Source organism: Etheostoma spectabile, chromosome 5 (genome assembly GCF_008692095.1).
Source record: "Etheostoma spectabile isolate EspeVRDwgs_2016 chromosome 5, UIUC_Espe_1.0, whole genome shotgun sequence".
Lineage (NCBI taxonomy): Eukaryota > Metazoa > Chordata > Actinopteri > Perciformes > Percidae > Etheostoma > Etheostoma spectabile.
Genome location: NC_045737.1, coordinates 11,113,396 through 11,131,629, shown reverse-complemented (window position 1 = coordinate 11,131,629; position 18,234 = coordinate 11,113,396). Strand labels below are relative to the sequence as shown.

General features: G+C 41.9%; 1 protein-coding gene across 3 annotated transcripts in view; it reads left to right on the top strand.

Moving 5' to 3' along the window:
* Window positions 1–18,234, top strand: part of bmp1a (bone morphogenetic protein 1a) — a 78,127-nt gene that overhangs the window by 40,349 nt on the left and 19,544 nt on the right. For all 3 annotated transcript variants that reach the window (XM_032516992.1, XM_032516991.1, XM_032516990.1), the window contains exons 7-17: window positions 5,095–5,219; window positions 7,195–7,310; window positions 7,453–7,555; window positions 10,715–10,831; window positions 11,233–11,378; window positions 12,638–12,833; window positions 13,072–13,197; window positions 14,240–14,400; window positions 15,589–15,769; window positions 16,727–16,852; window positions 17,962–18,089. In XM_032516992.1, coding sequence (XP_032372883.1) covers window positions 5,095–5,219; window positions 7,195–7,310; window positions 7,453–7,555; window positions 10,715–10,831; window positions 11,233–11,378; window positions 12,638–12,833; window positions 13,072–13,197; window positions 14,240–14,400; window positions 15,589–15,769; window positions 16,727–16,852; window positions 17,962–18,089 — 1,525 coding nt within the window. The remainder of the gene's footprint in view (window positions 1–5,094; window positions 5,220–7,194; window positions 7,311–7,452; window positions 7,556–10,714; window positions 10,832–11,232; window positions 11,379–12,637; window positions 12,834–13,071; window positions 13,198–14,239; window positions 14,401–15,588; window positions 15,770–16,726; window positions 16,853–17,961; window positions 18,090–18,234) is intronic.

Here is an 18,234-nt window from a genome sequence, read left to right as displayed (position 1 = left end):
TTAATGTGTAAAGTAACTAAAGCTGTCAGATTAATGTAGTGGATTAGTGGAATTCTTCTCTCTGAAATGTAGAAAGTACAAGTTACATTTCACCACTGGGCACATGTGAGTCAACGCAAAAAGCGATGTAACCCATACTTTTATTTTTATATATATATATATATATATATATATATATATATACACACAAGGAGGACAATGTAACGGAAGTTTAATAGCAAAAGGTTACGTACTAAAGCTTTACATCAATTAAAGCATAAACCAAAATACCATGTTTTTCCATTTTAAACCAAAAAATGAACAATTAAAAACTAAATTTTTCAGTTTTTTGTTGTCTAAATAAAAAAAACAAGTTAAATCTATCTATCTATCTATCTATCTATCTATCTATCTATCTATCTATCTATCTATATATAGATATCTATCTATCTATCTATCTATCTATCTATCATGTGATTGTAGACATACAATAAAAACATATGAATCAATTTTTGGAATTGTAAGAAACAATTTATGAATCGGTAGAGCTTGAACATTTGATTATTTAAAGGTCCGATATGCCAATATATCGGCCGAGATATATTTAAAAAAATAAAATCCAGAAACGTGTTACAAAACATAAACAGATTTTCCTACAGATTTACATCAATAAAACATATAAAAATACAACCTTAAGATATGAAACTTAAAGTCCTTTGAACACATTAAATACATTAACAAACAAAAAAATCAGTTTTGCCAACAGGGACGTTGTAGAGCGCCCTCTGGTGGACAAACTATGCAACGCCAACGCTCATAACATGGTTGACAGTCCGTTTTTATTTTTGAAATATTCATTTATCAGAATAATTTATTCATCCTTATTAATGTTTTTTTATTTTTAAATCGGCCATTATAAATACCGATACCGATATAACGGGAAATGCCTTATATCGGCCGATAATCTCTAATTCAAATACAAATAGATTTTGTTACACACCCTAATTCTTTTACTTTATCATTGTCTTGTGGCTTTTATGTCTACAACAACCTGAACAAAGTCCACTGCAGGTTTAAAAAAAAGAAAAGAAAAGTGTTTTTTTCAGAGGACGGTTTTAGCTCATATTGGATTTCAGTCAGCTTACCACACAGAAACAGGAGATCCATTTAGTGGCTGTCACCCTTAGGTCAAGATTTGGACTAAATCTCATGATCCTCTAAATTTGTGGTATGAGCTGCACAATGCAGCAGCTCTGCCCCGAAGTATGTTTATGTCGGCTAATCCGCCCTGCTCCTTTTTCACTCCGACTCTCGACTCTGTTGCTTTCCTAATTGGTGGAACTGTGTTGATCAATAAGACTGTTAGGACATGAGAGGGGAATGTCTTACAGAGCTGTATTTTAGCAGACAAGGGGCTCCTTTTTAGCTTTTCACAAGTCATTCCAAGCACTTCCTAAGCGCTGATTGGCTGATTCACCTGTGCCAGCATCTTTCTTTGTGACCCCATTATTAACCGGTGTGATTGCTCGGTGTTTTACAGTAAATCACCGTGGGAAGCCGGGGCCTTTGCCGCGGCTCTTGTTGGGAAGATTTCATGGCTTGGTTTGATGTTATGCTGTGTCTCCTGGGGACAAGCAGGACTGATCCCCAAGCTTTTTGTTCAGGGTGTGTTACCAGTAACCCAAACCACGACTGTGCTACCCCCCCCCCCCCCCCCCCCCCCCCCCCCCCCTCCTTTTGCTCCAGAGATATTTTTTTAGCACTGGTGGATGGAGCCGTGCCAAGTCAAATAGAGACCTGCCAGTGTGCCCTTTGTGTGCTCTGACACCGGCTGCAGTGGCGTTTTTTTTCACCGACGGCCAGCTCACGGGCTCCTGGAAGCTCACAGACGGGCAGGCAGAGTCTACACTGTTAGCTCAGGCTGCTCTGTTTGCACATGCCTGGCGTTGATAGGCATGTCACCATGGGAACGGCCAGGGAGCCAGGCCGTTGCTCGCCAATGTTTAGAGAGAAAAATGGAGACGATAAACTAGCAAAGTGTCAAGTGTGACAGCAGTGGGAAAGTAGTTTTCCTGTACTTACTGTTCAGTTCCGCCCTTATTGTTAATTTTTAACAAACAAAACATATTTATTTGTCCTCCTAGAACCTGGGTCCCTGAAATCCGACATAGGTTATCATATATCCCAGTCCAAAATTCCTGGACTTTATCACAGAACCACGCTGTTTTTTTGTGTGTTTTTTTTAAGCTACGTAGAAGCTTTACCTAGTTGTTATTTACATTTCTCATTTGGACTTTTTTCACGTCCCTACCTTCACAGCTTCTACAATTTCTTTTTTTTAAATCGCGCAGCACCTCTGGAGAAGGGGAAAAGCTCTTAGTCTGGGTCCATCTGCAGGGCAGACGTGTGAAGTATGATGATGTCATTTTAAACCCGTACCTCAAAGGCTGAGCTTTGATAAGTGACTGCATCTGTCCATCTGTTGCATTTTAGCTAGAGATGATAAGATCTGAAAGAATCAGAAAGTAAACCCACCATTGATTGAAATAATACTAATAAAACACAAACACACACAGTCATACTTATATCACATTCATATGTTGGCGGGGGTTTGAGGAACATATGGTAACTGAGACCAGAGAAGGTAAGTTAAGTAAAATGTATTTATAGAGCGCTTATCACAGATAAAAAAAATTACAAACGTTACACATAAAATATACAAGATGATCCATATTCAAAACACAATTAAAATGATAAAGTAATACATACAAAATAAAGTGCAGACAGGTCGTGCAATAGGGTCTTTGACTGATTTTTGAAAGAGTCCAGAGGATCAAGAAAGCATAAAGAAGAGTCACAATGATTCATTTTTGTGTTTTTAAAATAACCGCACTGGTCTAATGAACCTCATTAACAAGTACCAAGTGATGACGGCTCAAGGGGAATAGTGTATCAGTCGCATCCTGGTTGGTCTCTGAACATAGTCATACTGAGAAATACAGAGAGAGAGTTGTGTGGAGATCGTAGTCTTAATTAGCTTTGTAGCAACTCATGCTATTAAAATCGTGTTTATTCATAGATAAGAGGCTTTGTTAATGGTCTTAATGATGTTCAGTTTATTGCAGTGCAAACAGGTGGCTCCGGATCATGACAATAACACTTGTGTCCACACAGGTGTGGGTGTGCATGCTCATGCTGTCCAATTTAACTGGTGCCACATCTTATTACAAACAGTCTACTACTGGCATTGGATGTTTTACTTGAGTCCTGCAGCGGCCAGGGTTCGAATCCAACCTGTGGCCCTTTGCCTATCTTAAGAAAAAGGAAGAAATTTCTGCAAATTTTTGGATTCTCGCAATACTACAAGATCATTTTTCTCAGGAGACAGACTATCTACAAACTGCCAAAAAGCGGCCCAATAATCTTCCAGGGCCAATAATTGGTCTATCCCCAGTTCTGTGTTAACAAACCATCTTCAACTTCAACTTCAACTTTATTTATTGTCATTTTATATGTACAGAGTGCATACAGAACGAAATTGCGTTGCATACAGCTTATAAATATTGCAGTGATATTCCAGGTGAGATGGAATACATTTCCGGATTATTATACCAAAGGTTATACAGAAGTGCAGCAGTGATCAAAGTGTAAAACAGTGCAGGGGATGAACAGTGTGCAAATTGTAGTGGTTCGGTTCAAAAGGCATTAGTGCAAAAATGCATTTTTTCCGTTCAGAAGCATTTTAATGCCCGATGACGTGCAATAGGTGCAGAGTTCAGTTTATGGATCAGAAGTTCAACAGTCTGATGGCAGTGGGGAAAAAGCTGTTGCAGAACCTGGTGGACCTGCAGCGGATGCTGCAGAACCTCTTTCCAGAGGGCAGCAGGGAGCAAGTTTGGCGGCATTTTTTATGAAAAATATCCGCGAGTTGGTCGGAGCTGTATGCCAGCCGCTGCCGCCCTGGGCGCCGCCGTTGTCACACATCTGGCGCGTCAGGTTTCAATTCTCATGCCTGAACTTGTGTATCAGCCGTTAGCGAGTACCAATCTGACACCAGCGGTACACTACTAACCCTGTATGGATGTGATATGATTGCTATCATTGTTGAACTTTCTTGCATTATCTAGTTTGACAATCAACATAAATTAACTACTTTAAAGTAGTTTTTGGGGGGCTAAATTACATGGAAATGAATCAGCGCATATACTTGCATGCTCACCGATACCTATACTAGCATTTCAGACAGTATTGGAAAAGCCTCCAGTATCAGAACATCCCTAATTTAGACATGTTAAATTAGCAAATGTATTAGTGTTTTGAGTAGTTGTATCATGAAGCAATTAAAAATTATAAAAATGTGTAAAGACTACAACAACAAAAAATAATTTCAGATGCTATTTTTAAACGGTCTAGGGAGTAATCTAATTTAGATTTCACTTATTTCTTCGACTTATTTCAACGACTTCAGACGTTACTCTATCTTCTTAGTTTGAAGAGATTGTTTTCTATTTATTCCGTTATTTTGATAACATTCATAAAATTCATATTCATTCATTTCTGTTATTTGAGATCAAATACAATATCAGTTGCACTTTTGATGAGAGGACGCATCTGTTGTTTTGCACAGTTAATAGAAATTAAGAAACATTTTTCAGTCTGCAGCTCATTCTGCTAAAAAATATCGTGAGAAAATTGCGTTGTGTACATTAAATCGTGAATCAAATCATGAGTCGAGTGTATCGCTACATCCCTTGTTCTGACTTTTCCAGGTTCACAACAAAGCTTATAAGTGAATGTGACAATGAGCTCTCCGTGCCCGACATGTCCTACTGTTGGTTTTGTTGTATCTTTCTACAAAACAGACACATTGTGTGTGGCTTAGCCAAGACTGGCAGTACATCTTTCCATCATGGCATTTAAAAGTCTCAAATCCTTTAGAAACCGGTAATAACAATGTTGACAGTGATTGAACTGCAGTGTTTAATGGTAAGTCACTTAATCCTTGGGCAAACATGTTTTGTGGCATGCGTGCATGTTGGAATAGTTATCAGGATTGAATGCATGCCGTCTGGGTTTCATGCAACATTAAAACCCGTCTCTCTTGCTGAATTACAGAGGCATCTTCCTGGACACCATCCTGCCACGCTACGATGTGAACGGAGTGCGACCACCCATTGGCCAGAGAACCAGACTGAGCAAAGGGGATATCGCACAGGCACGCAAACTCTACAAATGCTCCAGTAAGACCAAAATGACAGTTGCTGCCTGCTATGGGTTTTTCCTTTTTTCTATTTTTTGCACGTGTGAGTAACACAGCACTGCGAGAGAGAAGTCTGCTGCTCCTCCTGTGTGGAAATAGCCGAGCATCTACTATTGATGTGGTGTGGCTCCTTGCCTTGGCTACAGCGTCCGAGACTCCCAATCTGGGAGGATTTTAAACACTGCCCAGGGACAGAAAGTTTGTCATCACTTCTTCCCAGATAGACGCAAAAGAACAGCTGGTCGCGAGAAAAGACAAAGGTTAAAACGATGGTTAGGAACAAGGCTCATGTCCGCACATTGCGCAGCATGGGCATTGTAAAACTGAGCACAGTTGCATAATCCTGACACCTTTTTTTTCCCGAAGCGTTGTTTATGATTCCAGGAAGGAGAGAGAGAGAGGATTTAAAGCTGTTGAAGTAAACATAATTTATAGCATTAACAGATGTACGTTGAGAGCAGCCTTCTGCTGGACAGATTTGATGTCAGACAGTTAATTGCAGGTTGGGCCAGGATAGCTGAGCTGTCAGCCTCCCTCTAAAGCTTGATGAATCAACATAGTGATGGTCACCACTGGACCACGCACTTTGGTTTTCAACTGGAAACATTAAATGGATCATAGGTGTCCGTGCAAGTCTCTTTTATATATTTTTTAAGATTTGGCATTTTAGGCCTTTATTTGTTTAGGACAGCCTAGACATGAGAAGGGGGAGAGAGGACGACATGCAGCAAAGGGCCGCAGGTTGGAGTCAAACCCGCGGTAGCTGCGTTGAGGAGTAAACATCTATATATGGGCACCAGGCTCTACCCCGGCGTCCGCAAGTCTCTTTCTTTACGTGAGGAAGAAACTGAGTGGCTGATGTGAGGCATATCGGGGTGGGTAAGAGGTAGTGAGTCTCCACATGTTCTTGGAAAAAATAAATCTTAGAAATCTCCCATTGATGCGGTATTCCTGGGAGGTTTTGTCATCCCCGGTGTGTGCCTCAGAGCTTGTTAATAGCTTAGTACTGGCAGACCTCTGCCAGGCATTATTACACACAACATATAGCTTTGGGCTCTTAGTTTTATTGCTTACACACAAACCTCAAGGGAGGCAATGAATGTGAACAGTCAGGCAAAGCGGGGGGGGGGGGGGCGCGTGTTTTCCTTACTCCTTTAGAACGCAGCCCGAGGTAAAGATAACACAGAGTAATAATGAATGCATGCACAGTTCTCAAGATGGACATCTGAACATACAATCTACTCTCAATCATTTCCTGTCTTCTTAATTAAACACATCTTTCCCCTACTTGGCATGAGCCTCACTCAGTCGTTCCGCGAGGCTGTGCCCAGTGTTTGGAATCAGTCCTCGCACACTTTACTTTTGCCAGTCAAACTCAGGGTGGTTGTCTTTTTTGTTTTGTTTTTTTTTCACTGGCAAGGCGTACATAATGCATCACGTCCTCCAGAGGGCTTGGTTATTTATAGTGGGCCAGGTATTTTTGACGAGGCTCTGAGAAAGGTCTCACACCTCTATTCCTTGTGTTGTCATCATTGGAGTGTGTGTGTGGCGGGGGGGGGGTGGGGGGGTGGGGGGGGAGGTGTGGACTTGCAGAGCAAATATTATCAGCAGATGTGCCTTTGAACATAAAAGAGCTGCCCTTTACTTCACATTGGGTCTTATAATCCAAGCACTGTCTCTGCCGTGAGGTTTTCAGGCCGATGACTTAAGAGCTTTGTGTGGTGTGTGTGTGTGTGTGTGTGTGTGTGTGTGTGTGTGTGTGTGTGTGTGTGTGTGTGTGTGTGTGTGTGCTGATGTGTGTGTGTGTGTGTGTGTGTGTGTGTGTGTGTGTGTGTGTGTGTGTGTGTGTGTAGCTTGTATTAGTGTCTAAGGTGTTTTCACGCAGACACTAATTAGCAGCGCATTGTGCTCATGGCTCAGGCTTTACACGTGGGTGTGCGTGTGTTTGTGTGCAGGATGTGGGGACAGTCTGCAGGACAGCAGCGGGAACTTCTCCTCCCCTGGCTTCCCCAATGGATACTCAGCCTACATGCACTGCATCTGGAGAATATCAGTCACACCAGGGGAAAAGGTATGAGCGTATGAAAAAGCACCAGATTAACTTAGTGATGGCTGAAAAAAAACAAGCTGCACTGACTGTTTTCACTGATGCTGTGTCTCTGTTACTTACATAATCAACCGTGTCAGTAATCACGCTCTCTTGGTCTTTTAAGATCATTCTGAACTTCACCTCCATGGATCTGTACAGGAGCCACTTGTGTTGGTACGACCATGTGGAAATCCGAGATGGATACTGGAGGAAGGCGCCTCTCAAAGGTCAGTTTGAACAAGAGTATTCTGAGCTAGGCCCGCAACTAAATATTTATTCAAAGGATAATTTCGTTACTTTTCAACCTGGATCCTATCTTCCAATGCGTTGACTAACGTGAACACAAATATTTGACATTGGTCCAGTATTGAGCGAGAACGCTGGAACCGGGCTGCAATGTAACCCCTTAGGGCAAATGTTCATTGCCAGTCAGCGTCCACTAAAAGTTCAGTTTTGAAAGGCTCAGATTATTATTCTAAGTGTCTGACAACATTATGGAAAGGATCCCTCCAGAGATAGACCTTTTAGTTTAACATGAAACAGCCCCGAAATCACCATCACCAAACCCACCTGACTCCATTTAAATAAACAAAACTTTTAGCGTGTATAAACAGCATGACAGCATACTTTCACATGTGAATGGGTTAATTAAGGCTTTATTTCAACCAAACCAAGATGATTGTTAAAACAGTGGAAAGACGAACCAAGGCCTTTTGATTGTTGATGGTTTCCTGTTTCATGTTAAACAAAAAAGATCTTATTCTTTAACAAAATGGTCAATCTTTGTAGGATTCTTTCCTTAACGTTGTCAGACACTTAAAATAATAATCTCTAACGCCTCTATAAAAAAACTGGTCTCTCCATTCACAAAGAAATGTATAAATCTCATCTTCTTCATTACTCAAACTCAATAGCCGTAACTAAATCAATCTTCTATCTGACCTCATCTGCTCCAACGAAGGAAACTCCAGGTCTCTCTTTTCAATAATCCATAAAACCTTTATCCCCTGATTCTCTGCCTTCTCACTGTACTCAGTTGAAACTTGTAATTCACTGGTTGTCTTTTTAATGAAAAAACAACTCCATTCACCGCAATTACATTTGACCCCCTTGCCTTCCCCTCCACCTTTGCCCCTCCCCATAGCCGTCATTTTGTTCTTTCTACTGCCCACCCCCTCCGAAATTTCTGATCTCATTCGTAAATCCAAGTCCTCAACCTGTTCTCTTGACCCCCTCCCACAGCTCTGGTCAAAACCTTCTCACTTCCTCATCCCTTCATACCTACCATTATCATTCTTCTCTCTCCTCTGGTATTGTCCCCTCACTTTTCAAAACAGCATCCGTCTCACCGATTCTGAAAAACCTGGCTCAGACCCAACCAACTATATAATCTTCGTCCTATCTCAAATTCTCCCTTTATTTCTAAAATTCTTGAAAAAATAGTGTCTGTTCAACTCCTGCTTTTCTTACCCTTAACTGTCTTTATGAACCTTTCCAGTCTGGTTTTCGCCCCTCCCATAGTACTGAACTGCCTTATAAAAATCACCAATGATCTCCTCACAGCTGCTGATTCCGGACTCATCTCCATCCTCACCTCCCTCGGTGCGGCCTTTGATACCATTTCTCACTCCATTCTCCTCAATAGACTTTCTCCTCGGCTCTCTCTCCCACCCCTCTTGACTGGTTCCGCTCATATCTCTCCGACCGCACTCAGTTTTATCAACCAAATCTTTCACATCCCACCCTTCCCTGTTACTACTGGCGTCCCTCAAGGTTCAGTCTTGGCCCCCTCCTTTTCTCACCTACCTACTTCCCCTTGGCAATATCTTCCGCAAATTCAACATTCATTTTCATTGTTACGCAGACGACACCCACCTCTATTTATCCAGCAAACCCACCTCCTCGCTCCCCCCCTTGTCCCACTAACTGCTTACTTGAAATAAAAGACTGGTTCACCGCAAACTTCCTTAAACTAACGTGATAAAACCGAACTCCTCCTCGAGCCACCAAGTCCACCCTATCCAAATCAATAGTTTCTCTCTACCAATCGACAACTCCTTGTCTCCCCTTCCCCTCAGGTCAAGAGTCTGGGCTCTCCTCGATTCCTCCCTCTCCTTTCAGTCACACATAAATAATATCTGCCGGTCTGCATACTTCCACCTACGCAACATAAACCGCCTCCGTCCGTCCCTTACCACTCACACTGCCTCCATCCTTATCCACAGCCTCGTCACCTCCCGCCTTGACTACTGTAACTCTCTCCTTTTTGGCCTTCCTCAAAAATCCCTCCATAACTTCAACTTCTTCAGAACTCAGCAGCTCGTGTCATCCCCAACCCCCTCATTTCTTCATATAACCCCGGTCTTCAGCAGCTCCATTGGCTCCCGGTTCAATTCGAATACAATTTAAAATCCTTCTCCAACTTTCAAAGCCCCCATAACCTTGCCCCTCCATATCTATCAGAACTCCTACACATTGCCGTCCCCTCCCGCTCCCTCAGATCTTCCTCCTCCCTCCACCTCACTGTCCCCCATGCTCGACTCATCACCGTGGGCCAGAGCCTTCACCGCTCTGCTCCCCAGCTCTGGAACTCACTCCCACCCGACCTCCGCAACATCAACTCTCTCCCTCTGTTCAAAACTAACTAAAAACCCATCTGTTCCAGCTCGCTTATCTTTAAATACACTGTTCCTGTTTTGTTTTGTTTGTTTTGTTTTGTTTTTTGTTATTGTTTGTTATTACTACTTACACTTTTATGTTCCCTATATCTGTCTTTTATTCTCTGTAAAGCGTCCTTGAGTGTTAGAAAGGCGCTGTTAAATAAAATGTATTATTATTATTATTATTATAATCTGCGCAAAAAACAGAAGTTTTAGTGGATGGAAATTGACGATGCGCAATTGCCCATTTATGTTACATTGCTGCTGGTTTCTTATGTAAAACTGGACCAATTTCCAAGATTGCTGTTCCCATCTGTCTTGTGTTACAGACACACAAACATGGGGAAATAGAGTCCAGTTTGAAGACGAGCAAAGTTATAGATAGATAGATTCATCTGAATTTTGTCTCGATGAACTCCCCACTCTATTGGTGTTTTTTTTTTTATATAAAGATTCCTCTTAATTTGTGCTCTCTCTCAGTTGAAACTGCTCCTGGATCCTACCAGGCAATTGTTGATTATTTGCTCTGAACATTGTTTGAATTGTTTTGTAGTCTGTCAAATCTTGAAGTTTTAGCGTTTTTAATTTAATAAATAATGGGGTTGTTGGTTCTCTGTCGGTAGTTGTATGAATAATTTTTATAGCTCTTTGCTTATCTTATCTTATTGCAGGTGTCGTGATAATAAGAGTTTGGTTCATGTGTGTGTGTCTCTACGTGTCACCCAGGTCGTTTCTGTGGCGACAAGCTGCCTGAGCCAATCATCTCCACCGACAGCCGACTGTGGATTGAGTTCCGCAGCAGCAGTAACTGGGTGGGAAAAGGTTTCTCCGCCGTTTATGAGGGTAAGCACCCATTTCCCCGACCTCGCTGCACCCCGCTCAGCTGACTGAAAGCATGGCCGGTCACACATCCAACAATGTGCCTAGATGCTGCAGTAATATCCGCAGCTTTTGGCTCCCCTACTGCTGATGTGTCAGGCACTTTACGCCGCATTAATCAGACTTTTGGCCGGCCTTCACACTCGACTCCATTGTTTCCAGGCCGTGCAAAGGGATGATTTGTGTTTGTGTGTGTGTGTGGGGGAGCTGGTGGAGGCATTTCAGCTAATCCACATTGCGTAAATCAGAACAGCAAGCACACATTTTTTCCATTTTTTTCCCTCAAAGGCCTGTGCTGATGATATTGCTGTCAAGGGAGCTTAGTATTGTTTTCTTTAATAGTTTTTTTTTACTGTCCAATGCAGCCATCTGTGGTGGGGAGGTGAAGAAAGACAACGGTCAGATCCAGTCCCCCAACTACCCCGATGACTACAGGCCCAACAAAGTGTGCGTGTGGAAGGTTACTGTAGCCCAGGGCTACCACGTTGGCCTTACCTTCCAGTCTTTTGAGGTAAAGCACCAGTCCTTCATTTAATAATTCAAATGTTTTTGTCTGACTGTTACAACCGGCTCACAGGCCACAACAAAGACGGAGATGCACAGTAACGTAACAATGATACAGTGACATTCATTAAATATTACTGCAAAGAAGACAAGATGAGATGTGATTGTCAGTATCTGTGATGAGTGATGGTGTATGGATGTAGTGGAGAATATGAGGTGCATGTTGTCAGTAGTTAACAAAGGGAAAGACTAAGCAAGGTGAAATCATGCTGGTGCGCCGTCGTGAGGCAGGCGGGGTTAAATAGCCTGGGAGGACCAGCCAGGTGCTCCCAGTCATCTCATTATCGCCTCCGCTACACCTGCAAGTTGACAAGACAAACCACAGTACACATCATGTACGACAAGCCTGGGGCCTGGCTCCCAGGCAACCATGCCACGCATGTAGCTTACCACCTAAGATACAAACCATATAAACCTAGACAAAACAGCTAAGCGGAACCAATACCAAATAAATAAAAAACCATCTCACCGCATACACTCTAACGTAACACCCAATGCCCCAACCTCCATCCTCAGCAGACGAGTCCTAGAAGCTTATTCAAGAGAAGGAGGCCACAGGAAAAAGGGAACAAAGGGGACAAATGATTTGCTGTGCTCAAAAAACCCAATTTAAAAAGATCACATTGCTCTCTGATGAGGGGCATTTGTAATTATTATTTGTAATTTATACTACTACAGTCATTCAATTGAGTTTTTTTTAAAAAGGGGCCAGTGCAAATGAATAAAACGCACAATTATTCATGGGTGGAAAATGCCAGAATTAGCCCAAAGGGTATTTCTTCATCTGTACTCCCTCGGTCTCGTGTTAAAAAAGGCTTTTCAAAATTGATAAATTATTAATCTGCCGATTAATAGATAATGAGAGCTTGTCTTAATGTGTGCTTAACTAATCATTTTTCATTAATACTCTATTTAAATGCATTTTTTGATTGCATATACCTTTCACAAGTGGAAATAAGGAGATTTTTATGTTGGGACTTGTGGGTGTAAATAAGCTGTTTTGCTAACCCCGGCACCTTTACAGTCATGTTGACTGATGTGATCTTGTTTGCTAAAAGCATTCCTGAACATCCCAGTACGAGATGAATAAATATAGGTGACACATTAAAAGAAAAATAGCGAGTTGTTTGGTAGCTTCATCGGTCTTTGGCTCAGAGCCTCCAAATAAAACCTTAAATAACATCCCACCCTCTGTACCGTCCTCAGATTGAGAGACATGACAGTTGTGCCTACGACTACCTGGAGGTGCGCGATGGAAACTCTGAAACCAGTCCCCTGCTGGGACGCTTCTGTGGATACGACAAGCCAGACGACATCAAAACCAGCTCCAACCAGCTGTGGATGAAATTTGTTTCAGATGGCTCGGTCAACAAGGCCGGCTTTGCCGCCAACTTCTTCAAAGGTCAGAGGTCAAAGGTTGTAAATTCTTTAGAGAGAATGTCAACATCTGTTTAATCCGACATGTAACATCAAACCCTCTGTCTGTCGTTATCTTTCAAACGTTCTGGCGGTATAAGTATATTTCCCTTTCGCCGTTTCTCTGCCTGGCTCCGCTGTTGTTTCGGAGGGTTTTATTTCTTGTGAGCCTCCGAGCCAGGGGGGCCGGCAAAAAGGGTCCTAACATACCTTTGTGTTTTCAGAGATGGATGAGTGCTCCAAGCCGGACAACGGTCGCTGTGAGCAACGCTGTGTCAACACCCTAGGCAGCTACAAGTGTGCCTGTGACCCGGGCTATGAGCTGGCTGCAGACAAGCGCAGCTGTGAGGGTAAGTACAGCCCTGCTCACCATGTCATTTACATACTTACACACTTTACACAGTAAGCCACCCAAATACAATAAGTACATTCATTCTTAAAGCCAGGGAAGATGCCAAGAGTGATGCTTGTGCCGGCCTGGAACTACCTCTTAAAGAATTAAAAGGCATTCTTTTTTATCTCAAATGATATGTTGTTGTTGAGGACCTAACTCTGAGTATACAAGCTGAATAATATCTGGTTGACCGCCGTCCGCCCCTAGAGTAAGTCAGCTATGACTGCAGGTTTGCTTCGTGCATCAATATTCAGCGTATGCAGTAGAGTAGGAGTTTTTTCAGGGCGGCAACTAATGTAACTATTATTTTCATTTTCTGGATATATTGATTAGTTGTTTGGTCTCTAAAATGTCATGAACAATTATGAACAATCAATCAGTGTTTCCTAAAGCCCAAACGACGTCCCCAAAAAGGCTGGAATAAGAAAAATTCCAATTTTAACAGATTTTCCGCTCATCAAAATAGTTGCCGATTAAATGAAAAGTCAACAACCAATCGGTTTGTCTTTGCGGCTCTAGATGTATTAGCTTTTAAATAAAACAAGCAAATTAGTTTCATTTACATACAGTGAAACACAGGGAAACTGGTTCCTGACATCCGAATGGCACATTTAAAACTTTAGTTTAACCCTTCCAACATTTCACGTATGTCCGCATCTAACAACGTAATAAGTTCAGCTAAAAATAGCCAGCTGGGGGGGGGGGGGTTACACTGATAGCAAGCTTGCCTGAGTCCTCACGGGAAGGTTGGGCAGTAACCGGGTTTATTCTGGACACAAAAAGACATTTCAGAGCTTTTAATTTCAGCTCCGAGGTTTAACATTTGGAACATCTTTTTTTTTTTTTTTTTTTTACAGTGTGCATGTCTGCATCAAGCTATAAACCTGTTGTCCTTATCCACACATCCTCATTTTATCTATATTCCTATAGCCTTGTTTTTTTTTGTCGATTTTTGGACTCTTGTTATTGTAATTGTATTGTAATTGTTCTCTGTCCAGCCGCCTGCGGGGGCTTCATCACCAAGCTGAACGGGTCCATCACCAGCCCGGGTTGGCCCCGAGAGTACCCCCCAAACAAGAACTGCATCTGGCAGCTGGTGGCCCCCACACAGTACCGCATCACTCTGCTCTTTGACGTCTTCGAGACTGAGGGCAATGATGTGAGCACACGGCTTATTTTGAATCGGCACGGGGTGGGTTTGTTCTGTGTTCTCTCTCTCTCTCTCTCTCTCTCTCTCTCTCTCTCTCTCTCTCTCTCTCCTCTCTCTCTCAGTCTCTCTCTCTCTCTCTCTCTTTCACTTTCTCTCTCTCTCTCTCTCTCTCTCTCCCCTTTTCCTCTCCTCCTTGTGTTTCATAATTAAAGGGAGACACTACAAGTGGATGGGGAAAATATTTCAACTAAAACATGTCACCTTGAAACTTCCCGATCAATTACTTAAATTATAAAATGATGGCTTTTGCATTACAAGTTTTCTGAAATGTTATGTTAAAAAATTCAAATGAAGCATCACAGAAATGGGAACACTAGATAAAGCTAGGTTCAAAAGTGGTGTTCATTTTGTTGGTAAGTTAGAGTCAAAGGTTTTTACTTTGGGGATTATGAATATCTCTGTTTATCACTCCATGAATCAGAAAGTACTGTCAACTGCCACAAAAACAAACAGTCACGCCACGTTTTTAGGTATAAAATATTACGTAAATCAAGCTGTGAGGGATATCTGAACAAAGCCCTGTGGATACAGCTACAGAATCTACACAGGAATGAGAGCAAAAGGTTTGGTGTATGCGAGTATGGCGTGTGCTGCTGAAGTGGAGATTTCTGGAGTCTGGGAACAAAACCTTTTAAAGATATGGATTGTAAAATTTAGACATTTTGAAGACACTAGTGTAAAGGGTAAAATATTTTAACTTACATACTAACTTCCCTGGTAATTCGTTTCATTTCGTTTTTATTTCACACGTCATCATTATACATTCAAACACAATTCCATGAGACACAACAATCACATACAGGACGCATTAATGGGGAACCCCAAATAATCTACTAAAAGCTTTTCAGAGGGGGCCCAAATTACGTGAATTAAGACAATTATTTTTGTTTTACAAGTTTTTGGAAATTTACATGTTTAAATATGCAGATTAGGCATTATCTAATGCTACATTTTGGTGAATTTAGGACAATTTTACAGACACACATAGACAAATTGTAGTACAATAAACACCTAAATGTGCATTTTGGATGTTTTTTCTTCTCTAGTCTGAAAGAAGACATGTTATGCAGTCAAAATAGCCCAACCCTTAACATAAAGCATATACAGCCTTTTCACATGCTCTGTTTCTCCACTCAGGTTTGTAAGTACGACTACGTGGAGGTGCGGAGTGGGCTGTCAGCAGACTCAAGGCTACATGGGAAGTTCTGTGGGGCAGAGAAACCAGAAGCGATCACCTCCCAGTACAACAACATGCGCATTGAGTTCAAATCTGACAACACCGTGTCCAAAAAGGGCTTTAAAGCGCAGTTCTTCTCAGGTGAGTTCTTTTGACAGTGATGCGCACCGCTTCTCACTCAGTCACTCAGCTAGATAGTTTCTTGGACCAATGGTGGGTGTCCATATACGTGTTGTTTTCACGGATGGGATCGCCCCGCTTCCCTGCACTGCACTCTAGTGAGCTCGCCATCAGATTGACGACGAGTCTACAGTCTACACCCTCCTGCAACTGCGATGGCTGCAGCTGATTGGGCGAACGTGTCACGTGGGGCTGGCTCCTCTGGGATTTCAAAACCAATCATATCGGCGGCTCGTTCAGAATAAGATCTAATTTTTTACGCAAATAGTTCCCCGATACGTGTTTCTGACAACATTTTAAGGGAGAAATGAGCTATGCAGTTGCTGAATCGGTCTTCCCTTCAGATCGACAGTGGTCAGTTGAAAGGGATTTTCGTCAGCTTTTAAGAGGTGACGAGCCGTGCCTTATTTGCATAAGTTGGCAGGATTCAACTTTATGCAAATGAGGAGCAAAATAATTGTTTTTCAATTTAAAACCTATGCAATTTCCCCCATACATTCTGTGTGTCTTTGTGGGATTATGTCTCTTTGTAGTCTTGGTGTCTCTCTTTTTTGTCATTTTTCTTTTGGGTTTCTGTGGTGATTTTGCGTCTCTTTGTAGTGGGTTTAGGTCCCTTTGTGGTGCGTCTCTTTTTACATCATTTTGGACCGTTATCATTACCATATCTGTGTCTAAAATGTTGGCAAGGCTAGAAGGCCAGATCATAAATAAATAACACTCAAAAAGTTTAAAAACAACTTGCTAAAGAAGTTCACCTACAGTCATTAGACCTGAGAAAAGTCTTTTAGTGACATTCATTAGGCTTAGGTGGTCTTGGGTGCTGCACCTAAACCCTATAATGGCGGGGAAAACCCTGCACTTGGAGGCGCTCTCTGTCAGTCTTGAAAGAAAACGTTGTGTCCGTCTTTGCTTCCTCAGACAAAGATGAGTGCTCTAAGGAGAACGGTGGCTGTCAACACGAGTGCGTCAACACGTTCGGGAGCTACAGCTGTCAGTGCAGGAGCGGCTTTGTGCTGCATGAGAACAAACATGACTGCAAAGAAGGTATTTCACTCCAAACTCTTGTCTTATAGGTACAATAGTTTTTGATTTGTACTTAGTTTTTATTTTATTTTAGTTGAGTATTTTGGATTTCATTTTAGTTTGTCAGTTCTAGTGTTTTAGATGCTAAGTGTGTAGCCACACACAGGGCTTTAAATTGACACCCGCCGATCGCCAAATGCAGGTAAAAATTAACTTTGGCGTGTAAAATTGTAAAGTCGCTAGCCAATTTGGCCGATGATGAAAGAAGCAAACAACACGTGTCTGTTTGATTCGTCCGACTGCAGAAACAATTTAGCGGTATTTGCAGATTGGTCCGTTTACCGCCAAAAACTTTGGGCAGTTTTGTGTGTGTTTTGCTTGGAAATATAATCTTTATCTGGCAGCGCTGCTTGTAGTTCTAGTCCTACATTTCCCATGAACCCTTTGTTGTGACGTTTCATATAACACTGGACACTTACCCAGCGTGCATGATCGATTACGAGCTATGCTGATCCAGATAAGACTTTTATGTCTGCCATCAACCCAAATAATAATTTAAAGAAACATGGATGCTTAGATGTATTCAGTGGCACGCCTGATCTGGTTTATTTTCCTTATAAATTATTTGGCTAGTGGAAAATCTGAATCTACACATACAGAGTAGATAATTGGAGAATATCAATGATGTTTAATTTTTGGTCTACTTTAGTGTTTGATGGGATTTAGCAGCTAGGGCATCTCATGTTAAGTCAGATTCTGTGGTTCAACGAGAGTTGATGGGAATTCATGCCGTCACCTTTATTGTAATTTAAAAAACTAAAACAGAAATGATTTATGTTCATGTTGATTTTATTTTTATCAGTTTTTTTAACCTGGCAATATAGTATCAGTTAGGTTTTTCTTGAAGGTTTTAGTTTGGGTTTGTTTCTGTTTACTGAAAATGTTTCACTGCTTATTTTCCTTTTTGTTTTTAGGGTTTGCACGTTTTTTTCTCGCTCCTGCGATATTTCTCACAATCGTAACAGACATTAGGGTTCGATGAGCGCATGCTTACTTCAGAAACAGTGTGAGTCTGTTCCGTATAAGCGGGATGCACAGGTACGTGTTGACCCAGTGATGTCTTTTTATAGCTGGCTGCGATCACACTGTGAACAGTGTGAGCGGTGTCATCACCAGCCCCAACTGGCCGGATAAATACCCCAGCAAGAAGGCATGCACCTGGGCACTCACCACCACTCCGGGCCACCGCATCAAAATCGTATGTGTGCCTTCGCTCTGTGTATAATTTCACTTCTCAGTCACTGTATTTATTTGTGTGTGTGTGTGTCGGAGGACATCTGTGTTTATTGTGCTGCCGTCAGAAACTGTTACACCAGTCCTAACAATGATTTGTGGCTCCCCCC